The sequence below is a fragment of the Macrobrachium rosenbergii genome, chromosome 27, assembly GCF_040412425.1.
Source record: "Macrobrachium rosenbergii isolate ZJJX-2024 chromosome 27, ASM4041242v1, whole genome shotgun sequence".
In the NCBI taxonomy this organism is placed as follows: Eukaryota; Metazoa; Arthropoda; class Malacostraca; order Decapoda; family Palaemonidae; genus Macrobrachium; species Macrobrachium rosenbergii.
Genome location: NC_089767.1, coordinates 32,137,936 through 32,154,703, shown reverse-complemented (window position 1 = coordinate 32,154,703; position 16,768 = coordinate 32,137,936). Strand labels below are relative to the sequence as shown.

Genomic DNA, 16,768 nt, shown 5'->3' with positions numbered 1-16,768 from the left:
GTGTAGGTCTATGCCCTGTGACTGCCTCAATATATAAGAAATTGATGTGTAGGTCTGTGCCCCGTCATTGCCTCAAAATATAAGAAATTGATTGTAGGCCTAATCTCTCAATGATAACATCTGACATGCAGGATTATGAAGAATTAATACCCTAATATTGGAACTGGCTGCATAAGTCTATGCTTCATTTCAATTAACGTGGTCTATGTGGGATTGCTTATGTAGGCCTTTATCAGTTTTAAAAAAAAAAGCAAGATGCTTGTGTATTAAGGCTGTGCATGATCAAAAAAACAAAAAAAGATGCACAGACAAAGTGATTCAAGATCTCCATAATGATTTATAACTTAATATATCTTTTATTGGAGATACCAATTGCATACTTCACAACTTCGGGAACTCAAATCTGTGGTGTCATGATTCATCCACGAAACTCAACATTACTGAACGGAGTCAAATCCGTACTGGTAATCACTTGGACTGTCAATTAGTGTGACATCATTTCCCCTTCGAGAGCTAGCCAATCACTGGCGGCAAGTGGGTAGGGCTAAGCTGCAAAGCTAGGTGGATTTTGCTATAGCGCCCATACCAGCAGACCAGCATATACAACGGTATACTTTTAATAACCTTGCATGCTTATTTCATTGAGAAAAGGCTTTGAAAATCAAATAGAGGTTTTCCTAATTATCACAGCAAATGCATCGACGATATTTACTGAAAATCCAGCAACGCTATATTACCCAAAGGAGTCACATACAATTTCACAATGATAAGAACCTGGATTTCAAACTAGCCTAGCCTAAGGTGCTTGAAATGAAGTAATGATTATTGTGCCAAATGGAATACAGTAGCACGCATTAATCAATCTATGTTACAAAGTCATACAGGCCTCTGCATTAAAACGTTAATAAAACAATGTCTTCAATCCTTGAAATACTTTTTATGAATCAAATGGCTAAATCAGTTGATTGAGAGTGAACAGTATTTTAATATTTACTGATAAGTTTTTATTTTTATGTGTAATGTACTTATGCCCAGTTGTTTTGAATAATTCCACTAGGCCTATACTGTACAGTACAATACTTCCTGTTCTGTGCACTGGAATGTTTAGTATATGTATCCATTTTGCTTAGTAATATAGCTTTAAATATGCAGAAACAAAAGACAGGCTTGTTCTATTTCATTACACTTACAAATTTTCATTATCTTTATAGTATCTGATCATCTTACTGTAAATGTATACACATTGTGTATATATATATGTATATATATATATTGTATACTGTATATATATATATATATATATATATATATATATATATATATATATATATATATATATATATATATATATATATATATATATATATATATATATATATATATATGTATTGCCCCAAAAAATATAAAAAATATATATATATATGTGTGTATTGCCAAAAAAATAATATATATATATACATATACATGTATACACATGGCAATCAGCATTACATCATTCCTGATGGTGTAATATTAATCCCAGACCATTAATTTTCCTGATGTTCCTGAGGGTAGGACTGAATTTTGTCTTAAATAGAGGAAAATTTGATGAAAAAGTTCGCTAAAGGTTAGGTATTTCGTACTTTAACATGCATATTTTTCTATATTTCATCATACCACCTATGGTAAAAGCTTCCTTCTTCGTAATGGTTATCAATACTTTAAACTACCTTCGTTTTATTTTTGTTTCAAACGACGAGTTGTTTTGTGATTGGGTCTCTAATCCACATCGTACTGAGGTGTCAATGTGGCATTATCCTGCACCAGTGGTCTTGAGCCTAATTTTCTTCAGCACCGCTCAATCTCCTCGCTGCTGGGAGAAAGGGAGCTGGTGATTTGGTTACGATACATGTACATACACTACCGGGGTCTAAGCGATGTCAGGGCAGCCGATCGAGACTACGGTCTACCCCAAAGCCAAATCAAAGTCCTTTAAAAAAAGAAGGCATCGTGTTTACCCCATACAAAAAATGGGAAAAGCACATTAAAAGAAGAAGAAGAAGAAGAAGAAGAAGATACTTTAGAGTACTGTACACCAATGCTTGTATATCTCTCTGCTCTTTCTAACTTACTGTCTATAGGCATACTTATTTCTTGAATGTTATCTTAGATCCACTTACTACACTATAAATTTTATGAGATTTTCTTCAATGGAAATCTGTTTTGAAACCTAGTGGCCTTGATGGCTTTCTCCTCATTCACTGCTATTTATCATTATTATTCACAAGATTAACCCCAATTCATATGGAACAACCCCACAGGGGCCCCTGACTTGATATTCAACCTTACAAAGAATACGGCGTTTGTTTGAAACAAGTCAACGGACGATGATAGGAAATACAGGAGGCGGCGATCAGTTCTTAGAAAGGTAAAAAGATAAATTAATAAATTTATACAAAAGATAAAAATAAAAATATACTGTAACTGGTTAAAGAGAATCATGTAGGTTCTCGGAAGCTCTTGTTTTATATATACAGTACTTTTAATATGTAATTACACTGATACTACTGTGCATTTCTTCACCATTTTAGGGACTCAATCAATTATGAGATTTTTTCAAATAAATTTATACTTAGCATCGATATTAGTAATGAAGAGTATATGTACACATAATATCATAGCTTCTCCTTTCGTCCTTTGCAACACAGCTAGTGAGTTGTGTGTGGCATATCTCACAGAGGAATCTCAGACGCTGTGTACACACAAAGCAAGCTACGCATACCAAGTAGACTAGGATTTTGTAAGCAAGTGAGGCACCCTGCTTATCTATATCAAGGTTACTGTACATCTAGTTCATGGCTACTTAAGGGAAATGGAGCTAAGAGATAAACATAGACATCGTTCTTCCAATTTGGAGGACACTATCTAGATAAAGTATGTTAAGAGTTCAATATGTCTCAATGTTACCCTTTCACTAAAATGGTTACTATTTTAAATTACAATATTTACACTAAGCACTATGTTAGCTCACAAGAAAACTACAAGCTGGTAGAAATACTTTTCATTATAATCAGTGCAACTACTACATAATAATGCTGCAAAGATGACTGACAAAAATTTATAAGTACATTTAAGCATCTGCTATTTGAAAAAGAAGTTCCTCATTGGACGGGTCAGTAGAGTTCTTGGCTAGCACTCTGCTAGGCCCAAGTTCGAGTCTCTGGCCAGCCAATGAAGAATTGGAGAAATTTATTTCTGGTGATAGAAATTCATTTCTCGGTATAATGTTATTCAGATTCCACAATAAGCTGTAGGTCCCATTGCTAGGTAACCCATTGGTTCTTAGCCACATAAAATAAGTCTAATCCTTCGGGCCAGCCCTAGGAGAGCTGTTAATCAACTCAGTGGTCTGGTTAAACTAAGGAGTACTTAACTTATTTGAAAAAGAAATTTATGAATTTTCATAAAATAGCCTGTGTAATAGATGCAACAGGCCTAATTGCCCTACTATTAATAATTTAAGAAAAAATTTTAAGTACATTTAAGCACTTTTCTTAGAAATCTTCACAAAATAACCTACTGATGTACAAGCAATAGCCCTAAATGCCACCATATGCCCAACATTTCCAGAGATGCACAGGACTAAAATTACCCAACACCAAAATGTGGCACCATTACTTATGTAAGCAGTGCCTCAAGATTAGTAATATGAAGCAAGTCAGAAAACCAATGAGTATTTCTCAAAGATTTCTATATGTACAACACAATCATATATATCCTGCAGAAACTGTGTACAGTACTTTGGGCCAAAGGCCAAGTGCTGGTACGACCTATGATGAGGTAATTCATTACTGAAAGGAAAAACGAAAATGAAAGTAAACAGGTTTTAAAGGTGTAACAGGTGGAAAACCTCCCAGTTGCACAATGAAACAATTGTTGGGAGAGAGTGGAAAGTAAGACGAAAGAAAGAGAATATGAATGGAGGTACAGTAAAGGGGAACGAAAGGGGTTGAAACAAGGGGCCGAAGGGACGCTGCAAGGAACCTAAAATAATGCCTACAGTGTACAGCATGAGATACTGTACACTGATGGCACTACCCCTACAGAGACTAACGATGTGACTATTTATGCCAAATAATTTCTAGCGATACCAGCCTTCAGTCTACATCTATAATGTAACTGAAGCAAAACCTCTCACAAGATATGGTGATATATTTTTCCAAGCTTGAAAAATGACATCCTCCATTAATTTCACTTATTGCATGTTGGTACCATACAAACATACATTCAGCCAGTCACTTTCTTCAATAAGGCAACAATTTTCAAGTCCCATATCCAGCTTATCAAGTACAGTATATTCAGTCTTTCTAATGTACTCTTAAACTTCTAAAATGTTATATATACTGCTGTAATGCATACTTGCTGTTTACAAACATTATAAACTAATATCTATTCACAAACCTAATTTCACTGACTTTCATTTGTACAATATTTTTTTTCTTTTTATATAAACACTGCTGCCTGAAATCTTGTTCAAATAAACATATGCACCTTTTGAATATCAGTAAAATTTAATACCATGACAGTCAAGACATTTTAAATTTTAAAAATTCTGATCTTACTTTTTTATGGTCAAGAGAGAAACACCTTCACGTTAACCTACAAAGATAGCAGATAAAACTGCATATAAAAGCAAATACTGAACAGTTAACTACTTTCACACATAGCCTATGTACAGTAATCAGTGTGTACTGTACAGTACATTCATGACTATCCCTGAAAATTAGAACCAAACTGTTTCAGCTAATATAACTGATCTTCATTTTGCTTTCACTTCAGGAAAGCATTAGCCTAAACCTAACCTGACATAGGACTCTGCATCCTGCCTGGTAGGAGGGGCTTCGTCCCCTTAGAGCCCTCTTAACCTTTACAAATAAATGAGGTCTGTGGTCCTTACAAGGATACATCTTACCCTAAGATACCTCACCTTACATACCTATATACTTTTCAAGTGATGTTTGGCCTACATAAGAGCTTTGAATATGGTGTGTTGTGTGCCTGAAAGTTGAAATATTCATGTGCAATTCTTTAGACACTACAAGCTTAGTACAGGAGACCCATTTATTACCATTAGTTGGCATTTTCAGCCATTGTACTTCATTGACAACACAATTCAAAATCAAGAGTATTAGGGACTGAAGAAAGAAGTATGAATATAATATATAGTTATAATATTGATTAAAAACCTTGTCAGCTATAGTCTCCCTAGCGTACCTAGTCAAAAGGGGGCCCCACAGTCGCTTTACAGCATTGACATTTATCTTTTTCTAAGTTACTCGTGGATTGTGGTTACCCTTTCCTTCCTAAGACCTTGACCTGTTATAATCCTCTCTGGTATTTCCTGGTTTTGTTTCTCTTGTAAACAATGGATTTTAGCACTAATTCTTCTTTTAGAAATGTTATCATAAATGATATGTGATCATAAATTAAATGAAAATTAAATATTAACTATCACCAGGTGACACTCTCCCTCCTTTAAATGTCAGTTCATAATTTTGGACTGTTGTTTTTTCACATCACTTCCAGTTATTATTAGGCATGTGTCTTCTTTTAATCAGTAGAGTTTTTCTCTCGTTTCTCTGTTTTTTTCTTGCAATTTACGTATTGTCGAGGTTGTTTAACAATTGCACAAATGTCATTTGAAAAATAATCTCTGTGCACTGGAAATGATGCTCTCTCTCTCTCTCTCTCTCTCTCTTTCTTCTTTGCAGATTTCTCTCATTTTTAAATGTAAGTATAGTATTTATTAATTTTCATTATTTTACATCATAGTTTTGCTATGCTTCATTATTTTATCATTTGAAGTTGCACTGGTCTACCTTTAGGAATTAAAGGGCTCATTAATTTATTATTTATTTGTTTGAGGGCTGATGCTTCGTTTTGGGGAGATATCCATTGTTCCTTGTGTTGACCTAGAGGACCTTTCATGGAATGGGTTAATCCTAGGCTACCGACCCAAAGCTATAATTATTTCTTCCTCACCATCGCCTTATGGTAAACACAGATATGGCAGCACGTGAGGAAGGCAGTGTCACTTGTCTTAATCAATATTTTCATAATCTATTTCTAACAATATTATTATCATAAAACTGCCCTCGGTTATAATGAGATGTGCTTCTTAAATAAAGCCTTTTTTTTTCTTAAAGAATTGAAAGGGAGTCTTCAATAGCCTTATTTGCACAATGAGGAAAGTAGATTTGGCATCGCTCTCTCACACCCCAAGACCCTTCTTTGACCAAGTACGCTGGGTAGACTATGGAGCAATTTACTTTTTAACTAAATGAGGAAAATTTAGGCCAAAGGCCAAATGCTGGAACTAATGAGGTCATCGCTGAAAGGAAAAATCAGAGGAAAAAGGTTTTAAGTGTAACAGGAGGCAAACCTCACAGCTGCACTTTGCAGCAATTGCTAGGAGATGGTGGAAAGTAAGATGGAAAAAAAAGAATATGAATGGAAGTACAGTACAAGGAATGAAAGGGGTTGCAACTAGGGGGCAAATGGATGCCGCAAAGTACCTGAAGCAATCCTACAGTGAACCGCGTGAGGTGCACTGATGGCACTATCCCCCTACAGGACAACCAAATGATGAGAGTAGCACAGTAGCAGCAAAGATAATGACAGACTACATATCCTGTCTCAACAAAAGAGGGGCATGTTGTTATGATATAGCTGTACAATATGTATTTTTCTAGCCCAATTAATATTCAAAATGGATGAATGGTCAGCAGGAATCTTGAGCGATAATAAGTAACCCCACTGCAAATACCATGAAACAGTTTTAAGTCAGGCAGTCCCTAGTTATCAGCAGGGGTTCCGTTCCGACAGTGTGCTGATAACCGAAAATCGGCGATTTTCAGCGCCGATAACCGGAGATCGGCACCTCTGTTCGGTGTGTATCGGCGCCAATACCCAATTATCGGCGCCGATAAGCGGAAATTGGCGATTTTCGGCGCCAACAATCGCCGATACCAGTATATGGTATATGGTACAAAAAGAAATATAGGGTATAATACTTGTACAGTATTGTATAGACTGCAATATACAAATAAATGTGTTCTATTTGTAACACAGACTAATACCTATACAATACTGACATAGGTGGAAAAGTCTGTGCATAAAAACCATTTCAGGAAATGTAAAGGAATAAAAAAACCACCAAGTTTCCGACACAAGAAATGCCAGACACTGAATTACGATCCCAAGAAGAAAGGGAAAGTGAAAGGAGTCTGAAAATTTACAGAAAGTGTTAACTTTAGAAAACCAAGGATTTATTGGTTAACACACAAAAGTATCAAACTATGCAAGACACAGGATCAAAAGCTTTGAAGAAAATGCAGGAAGGCAACACAGAATGACATGGCAAAAAATTAACACATTGGTATTTTTACAAAATCTTCGCATTTATATTTTGCCATCGTCATGCAAACAACTGATGATGCGGAAAACAACAAACGGATACTTTAAAGTTTGTGAATTGTTGTTACAAGCAAAGATGCAATACATTCCTATCATAAAGCAATTCTCTTTCTAATTTATTACTGACTTCCATTTTTATCTATTTATTTATTTTGTTAATTTACTTTTTCTTTTCTAATAGCTAATCTCTTCTTTCTGCATTTCCTATAACCTTCTGTTGCTTCTTTCAGACAAATGCCATACTCTCTGGAAGCTTGAATTTCAAGTAAATGGCCCATGTGGGGTGCTTCCATATGAATACAGTTCCCCTTCTGAATAATAAGAATAATAATAATAATAATTACACTTTTAATACCTAGAAATGCCACAATCATCATCATACAATCAACAGCACAGTAATTCACTTTGACAAGATATTAGTACATCATGGTATTACCAAGCAAATTACAAGTATTACAATTAACCTCAGCATTCACAATCTTTCAATTAGAAACACTGTACATTAAAAAGTTCAGAACTTCATATACAGTAGCCTAAGAATATAAAGGAATATTAAAATAATATCCTATAAAGGAAAGATAGTATATACCCGAAATAAAATAAAAAATGTGGCTGAAAGGAGGAACAATAACTATGCAAAAATTCCCCAGTCTCCTGTCATCCTGCAATCAATATGACTTGCTGCTTGATAGCCAAATGGGTCACTCTAGGTCAGGTAGGCCATTAATAACCTAGGTTAAGTTAGGTTGTATCTTGATTATTTTACTAGGGAAAACACAAATTTACGTAGATAGATGGGATTGCATCAACTAAGAATGGTAGGTCACACAAGAATTTCTTTTGTAAAATGAATAATGTACCTTTCAAGTTATATACAGTACTTATACATGTCAAAAACAATTATTATCATTATTATTATCAGAAAATAAACCCCTAATCATATGGAACTGGCCCATGGGAACCAATAACTTGAAATTCAAGCTTCCCTTTAAATTGAGTGAACAAATGGGTCACAAAATAACAATAGCTATTAGCAACTATACAGTACTGTATAGTGTTTATAGTAAAAATTAAATACCTCATAAATTAAAAAAATCAACAGGTCAGGAATAAATTTTGGTATTAGGAAACAACATAATGGTAAAAAATTAAATGCCCAATATAAATTAAATAATGGGTCAACAAATAACATTAGCTATTAGAAAACATCATGTGGTAAAAAAATCAGAGACCTCATAAATTACATAAATTAATATTTGGTCAGGAATTAATATTTGCTAAGAAACAACAGCATATGGTAAATAATTAAATACCCCACTATTTGTGAATGCATTGGTGTATATAACCACAGGGAAACAAACGTGTAAACTACTAACAAACGTATAAAAAGCATTTTTGTCATTAAATCCATCGCCCGTCATATATTACACTTTAATATAGCGCATTGTAAATTAAACCAAAACACAGGCTAACTAGGTTATATCAATATGAGATATTTGTGAAGGTCAGCCAAACCCTAAACTAACCTAAGACAAATAACACTGACAAGAGGACAGAAAACATACCTCCTGCTTAAATAGAATGTCCTGAGATGCCATGAAGAGAGGTGACGATCCCTTGTCATTGGTGGCGTTCACATTTGCCCCACACGAGAGGAGGTACGACACCACGGAGACTGAAGGAAACGGAGTCATGTGCTCATCCTCAAGCAATGAGTGATTTGTCAGGACATTGGTCTTCATGGCGGCCAGGTGGAGGAGGGAATGCCCGCCCTGGCAGGTCCTGGGGTCTAGACGCAAAGTGTCTGACACAAGGGAGAATACCGCCCGGTCCTGCACATCTGTCCGTGGTATGTGGAGGATGACGAAGATCATGTGGGTGAGGACTTTCAGCATATGGTCGAAGTTGCTCTGATGCTTCTTGTGGACTGGCTGTATCCGCAGCAGCTTCATGGACTCTGGGAACTGAGCGGCGAGCAGAGAAAGAGTCCGGAAGGCGTCATCAAAACTGACAGTGTTGGGCATGACCCCTGCGTTGTGTTTGTCCATCATGTCTAAATAGAGGCGGACTAGTGCCTGCGCCGTGAAACACGTCTCGTTGAATAATATAGTGTCCCGCTGGATTCTCAACTCGAAGACGTACAACCAGAGGTCGATGCAGTTCTGGTACTGCAAGGAATCGGCGTAAGCCGCCCCTCGGTACATCAGTCGAAAGATCATGTCCTTGTGCGCAGTGCCAAGTATACGCTCGCAGATCAGAAGGGACTGCGTCCTCATGGCATTCAGGTCAATCGCGATCAACTCTAGCTCATCTGCATTCTTGAACTCTACGGCGTACTGATATGTCTTTCTGGCAGGCAGGACCTGCTTGGTGATACCAGCGGCATTGCGAATGTGCATCGCCTTCCACCAATGCTGAAGGGCGGCCTGTATGTCGTGGTGTTCATCCAAGAACGTCGTGCCCAGCAGCTCGTACCCATCAGCAATCCTCTCAGGTGGGTAAGGAATGGCATGGACCAGGTGCTCAAATATCTGGCAGGCACCCTTGATGCAGGCGGTCTGTAGGGCATCATCATTGTACCTGCTGGTGAGGTGGGGGTTGGCCCCGTGCTCAAGGAGGAGCTTGGTCGTCTCGAAGCGGTGCTCCTGGATGGCGTAGTGGAGGGCAGTCTTGTTCTGGATGTCCTGAGCGTTGACGTCGGCCCCATTCTTCAGAAGGTACTCGCAGAGCTTCACACTCTGGACAGAGTTGATGAGGCAGGTGCCCCCGTTGTAGTTAGGCTTGGCGATGTCGGCCCCATTCTCCACCAGGTAGGTCACAATGTCCAGGTGGGTCATGAAGCAGGCGCTCCTGACGGGGGTCGAGCCCGTGTCGGAGACACTGTTGACGTCCGCCCCTCGCTCCACCAGGCACCTGACCACCGACAGCCTCCCAGCGACGGCGGCGCACCAAAGGGGTGTTACGTTGTGGATGGACCTGTCGTCGGGCACCTCGTAGAGGCCGCGCTGCTCCACGTCGGCGTCGCAGAAGGTGATGAGGTAGTCGACGACCTCGACGTTGCCTCGCTTGCAGGCGACGAAGAGCGGGGCGCAGCCGTCCTTGGTCCTGGAGACGATCTCGGTGCGCTCCGCCCTCTGGAAGCGGTCTAGCCTGGTCCGCAGCATGTAGGAGAGCCTGGCGCCGGGGGCGATGTTCTTGCACTCATTGTAGAGGTCGGCGAAGATCTGGTCTTTGTGGGGCGCGTGGCTGCTGCTGCTGCCGCTGCTGCTGGAGCTGCCGCCGCTGCCCTTATCAGTAATCCACATTCTACGCTTGAACACCGAGAAGAAGTTTTCCTTTGCGGAATCCAGCCTGGCGGAGAAAGGGCACCAACTCGAACGAAAAATAAAAATAAGAAGAATGGAAAAGAAAAGACACTCCGTGGGGGTAATCTTCTTCGCCTTTGTCACGTTTTAGGTACTTGTTGTCGTTTGTTTTTTTTTTCTAAGAGAAATAAGACGCACACGTCCCTTTAGGAAAGCTCGCTTCAATGTACTGTGTGTCTCTCTTCTTCAGGCAGTCAGCTGAGCGCAGGTGCTGCCAGATCGCCATTATACGAGACTTGAAAAACTGTCGTACTTGACTCATTAAATCACTCTCATTCCCTGCCAATTCCGTCGATTTCCTCCCTTGAAATGATCTATATATATCTAATTATATATTTTATCCAATATTTTATCTATATTTTACGTAAGTGAACCATGAAAATAAATAAAATTATCTTTAGATCTTCAAATATACAAATGAATTCCTGGGCTGGAAAACTATCGTACTTAGTCGCCTTTCCTTGAAGCTAAATCTCTCTCATTTCAAGCCAATTCAGTCGATTTCCTCCATAAACTTTACCTACATATATATTTTATCTCCCATGGATTATTTATATACACTTCACATAACCAAGAAAAGAAACAAAATACTCTTTAAATCTTAGCATATATGGATGAATTCCAAGAACACGATCAAACAACCTAAATATGTCTCATTTTGGCGCATTAGGTTTATTTCATCCACGGAAATGATCTATATACGTATTAATAAACAATATAAATAAAATAAGATACTCTTTAAATCTCAGAATACATAAAAGAATCGCTAAAACAAATTTAAACTCGAGTTATTCGTCAAACTCGAGCTCTTGCAATAAAGATGATAATCATCGTACGCCTCCTTCAACAGCAGCATTCTTTTCAAACGACGTATCTACTTTGTTTTCGATAGCTTCGTACTCCCCCAAACTAACGACGCGTCATGAATGAAACATCCGAATATAATGACATTTAGTTTCACCGCCAAAACAAGACAATAAGAATAATATGGCTAGATATATTTCGAACTATAATATTAACATGTGATGGCGAATATCTAAATGTTTTCTTGAGAAAAGTAAAAAGGTAAATTAGTTTCGCGTATCTATTATACTTTTCGTGATCTGTGGCAGTTGAAGGTTGCCGTAACAGAGGGTAAAAACAATAATTCCGATTTCTTTTAATAGAAAAAATCTACATCTGTGGTTGCAGGCAAAGCAATAAATTTATTCTAGAGTGAAAACTGTACAATTCTAACTGTTAAAAATAAAAATTACAGCAAATAAATAAAGATGTAGAATATATCAAATTGGAGCTTTTTATACCTACATTATCCAATAGATCGTCTTGGATTACGAAAAGCGAAGTAATTTCTAATTTTTATTCTTTTTAATTCCGCGTTATTCCTTTCATGTTAAAGATTAATACCATTATGTAGGATTTCTAGACTAAAAACCTAGAAAGGAAACAAATGCAAATAAACAATACTGAGAGAGAAAAATAAAATAGTGATAGGCCTTAATTGATGAAAAGTGGTATGCCAGATGAGGTATTTATTAAATGGAGTGGAAAGACAGATAACGTCATCTTAGGAATGTAACTTTCACAAACAAATATACTTAAATAAATGTACGCCATCACTAGAATGGATTGCTTAACTACTTTCTATTGGTGTACCAAGTTACCTACTTAAAATATACTATACTTAAGTATTTAATTATGCAGCCAAGATTTTAATGTATAAACCCATCAATGATACGTAAGTATTACTTATAAGCCTACTTAAGCTTCAACACTTAAAAGATATTACTTAAATAAAACAAAGTTATTCACGAAATCATTTAAAGTTTTAACTAACAAATGAAACGGGATCCACCTGAGAGAACCAAGCGAGGAACTGTAGGTAGGAGGTCCTCAAATCAACACAAATAAACACAAGAAGAAGAGGAGGCTATGAAGACCCTAAGGAGAATTACTGCGTGCCCTCTCTCTCTCTTGTCATTTGGGAAACACGAATACTAACATAAACACAAGAAGAAGAGGAGGAAGCGAGGAATATCTCTCTCTCTCTCTCTCTTGTCATTTGGGAAACACGAATATACTAAAATAAACACAATAAGAAGAAGCGGTGAGGAATATCTGTGTGTGTGTGTGTGTGTGTTGGCATTTTAGGGAAACACGAATATCTCACTTTATTTCTTTTACCTCAAGACTTTGAGAGAATGAACCTAGAACAAAAAACAACAATAAACAAGTACACAAGATCTAAGGAAGTTCTATATTGTTGGCACTTTACAACTTCCCAAATGAATAAAAAACATTTTCTCGTCTTCGTTCATTTTATTTTCTCCGTATCTCTTTGTTATATGACTTTGTTTGCAAAGAGTTGTCCGCTAATTTAGCTTCATCTTCCTTTGCTTGCACCTTCAATACTTACTGATTGCTTTCCTAGTGTTTGTGTTTCCTGGTTGTTAAGCCAATATTACGTATACACGCACAAAAACACACACAAACCTTCATAAACAACCACTCTTGTAAACAAAGAAAGCCTATGTACCCAAAGGTGTTTATTAATGGCCTAATGACAAATCTGCCGTTCACACTAGACCCATGAGTTTCCTGACGACAGAAGGGAAGTGCTTCCTAATTAATGGCTCGTTGTCCTCCAACAACGTAGAGAGAGAGAGAGAGAGAGAGGCCTCCGGTTATACGATTCCTCGCTGATTCTTCTTCTTGTGTTTATTTGAGGTGATTTTAGTGTTCGTGTTTCCCAATGACATGGAGAGAGAGAGAGAGAGCACTTCCGTTTATGCACGTCCTCGCCTCCTCCTCCTCTTCTTGTTTACTTTTGTATAGATTTTAGTAATCGTGTTTCCCAAATGGCAACGTGGAGAGAGAGAGAGAGTGTATTTAAAATTGCAATGCAGTGTAAGTAGGCTATACAACTCTGCGTATCGGACACGGATACTTTGACATGAAAACAACAAACACACACGCACGCACTCTCCCTCTCTCTCTCTCAAACAAATAAAAAAATTAATAACCAAACAACCGGAAATTCACAAGATGGCAAACTCCAACTTCAAGTGTTTTGTTTGAGTATTTTTGTGTTTATGAGAAATGCTTTCCTTTTTTTTACCTACATACCTTCACTATCTTCTACATAAGTTAAATTGCCTTTTGTGCCTTCGTTATCGTCAAAGCTACATTGTTCTCGATAACCTATCATCTTTTGCATTCAGAAAAAAGACAGTCTGGTTTAATCTGGTTTTTTGGGATGCCACATTGATTCAGAACTAATTATCTTAAATTATCTTCATTTTATCTAGCTTTTTAGGCGATATTAAAGGTTTTTTTTTCACGCAATTGATGCAAAACAATACTAACCAATAACACATTACTTTAAAAGTTCTCGACCACACCGTTACAAAAAACAATATCTGAAAATCTCTCTCTCTCTCTCTCTCTCTCTCTCTCTCTCTCTCTCTCTCTCTCTCTCTCTCTCTCTCTCTCTCTCTCTCTCTCTCAAACCCAGCCATTTTTGCTTGCAATACAACTTGGGATTTTTCTCAGTATTTGAGGAAAACACAAAATTCCAATAAGCAAATCTGATTATATATATATATATATATATATATATATATATATATATATATATATATATATATATATATATATATATATATATATATATATATATATATATATATGCACGCACACACACATATTAGTGTGTATATATAATATATATAAATGGTTATTTTACTTCTAGCAATGCCAAGGAAGACACTGGTAAGTTTCCTTATATATTGCAGATAAACAGACATTGATAAAAGTAGGCTATAGCATCTCACCATCACTGACAAAAAAAGAATACTGCAGTCAGGCCTATCCCCCGTGGCTATGAAAACTAAAAGAAAAAATAAACTATGCAACTACATTTTCTCTTTATCTTCGGTGCATAAACAAATAAAAACCTTAAAATTATGTCTTTCATAAAAAAACCTAACAAATGCTTGAAGATAAGTACATTCCCACTCGTTACTTATCTCTTATCAGCTCTCAAGCTACAGTTCTGTATCTGAGTTACAGTATCTGATCTCAGGGAACGTTTGGGTACATTACATATGAAAATGAAGACTAGACTGAACCTATACAAATACCCTATGATTGTTTATGGGTTTCCTCTAACATATAGAATAAACATAAACTGAACTGACATTCCCGGTCTAAAGGCTTAGGTCGAATGGCTACCACTTTTAAGTCAAGAAAATGAAAAGCGAAAGCGTTTATTACAGTCTCACAGTTCATAGTTAAAGAAAAGTAAATCAAGTGTAAAACTTCAAGAAAGTTAACCTATTGGCACTGAAATGTAGATCAGTAAACCAATCCCACCCCACCCCCCACCACCGCAACCACCACCAGAACAGCTAGGCCTATCTGTGACTTGTATTATATACATGTAAAGATTTTAAGTATATTCAGGTGATCAAGGATTACTAGTTAGACAATAAAAAGTCTATAAGACCCCGATAACTTGCTCTGACTTTCTTTGAATGGCTGGCATAAAAAAACAAACAAAATTACGCTTATATATCTGATAACCAACACTCCTCCAGCTTCTCAATTCTAAAGACACAACGACCATTAACAAATTGACAGTAATTACTCATTTAAGTCTTTTCAGATAAGGAAAACATGACAGCAATTTCTTTTTAGTGTCTTTTTAGATACCGGAAGTTATTCGTTAGCTCATCCAAAAGTTGGAGTGATTGTGTGCCTTGGGTTGTAACTGCAAGATTGCTTGCAAACAAAAGTCGACAATTAAACCTAAGTGGCCGGATGTTTCGTACAATAAAGGATGATCATTGTCCTGATCTGAGATTAATTTTGGGTTAAACTAACGAAATTAGTTCATAAAAAGGCCTAGTTTGAGAACAACTAGGTCAGGTAATTATTCTAAACAAGTGAAGCCAATTCAAGACACGTGCCCATATTAATATTATATTTATGACAACAGACCAACCTAAATAATTTGTTTTAACATGACTTTGATTTATCAGAATATTTAACCCAGTTATTCCTTAAGTCAACGAAAATATTCAAATTATTAAGCATACTCGTAGGCCTACATATTAATGTTGATTTAGAATTTGAGAATAAAGTGAAATCTTCTACAGTATTATGAAAGGCAATAGATCAGCCTAAATAACTTTAATTTTACAGAAACTTTTACTTAACAGAATATTTAACCCAGTCAGTCCTTAAATCAGAGCAATTATTCAAATTATTAAGCCTACTCGATAGGCCTATATATTAATTTTGATTTAGATTTTGAGAATAAAGTAAAATTTTTCTACAATGATATATTAAAGAAAATAGATCAGCCTAAATACCTTGTATTTTAACTATTATTTAACATTATATACTTAACCCAGTCAATCTCTAAATCAGAGAAATGATTCATGTCATGAAGCACACTCGTTGGCCTACATAATTTTGAGATAAAGGTAAAATAATTGTAGCAGCATGTAACCGTTAACCGTGAAAATTTAAGCCTTTAGGGTTGAATTAACACTGAAATAATGTTAATGAATAGCAATTAACCTACGTGAATAGACGATAATTGAAGACTTCTCCACTTGCTTTCAGTAGAACACTAAACAGGAACACCTGACTGACCTCAAATCCGACCAGGAAATGGCGGTTTAACTCCAGACGGAATAAGGAGATTATTGAGCAGTTCATTCTTGTTTCTAATTTGTTAATGCTAACTATAAACAAGCATTCTTTTTATAATCAGGCTGTTGAGATTTTGTAGAATAACGAATTAGGCCCACAATACACTAACTCCCGTTTTTAAGTCTTTATCAAATTAACGTCAATATTCAAACGACCTATTTGTGTAATTTAGTGCCACCTTTTTTCTCGTAACTAGGCCTATACCAGTTATCTGGAAGCAGACTATT

The 16,768-nt window shown here is 36.6% G+C and overlaps 1 protein-coding gene across 3 annotated transcripts in view; it reads right to left on the bottom strand.

Moving 5' to 3' along the window:
- m-cup (mann-cup) overlaps positions 1-16,530 on the bottom strand; it is an 80,465-nt gene extending 63,935 nt beyond the window's left edge. Inside the window, exon 1 of one of the 3 annotated variants that reach the window (XR_010857496.1) lies at positions 16,411-16,530. Coding sequence is in view for 2 of the 3 variants with exons in the window: in XM_067129301.1 (XP_066985402.1) it covers positions 9,021-10,760 (1,740 nt within the window). In the remaining variant the exon portion in view is untranslated. Of the gene's footprint in view, positions 1-9,020; positions 11,018-16,410 lie in introns of those variants that run through there. The other 2 variants (XM_067129301.1, XM_067129300.1) reach the window with 2 other exon arrangements.
- Positions 16,531-16,768: the final 238 nt, after the last annotated feature.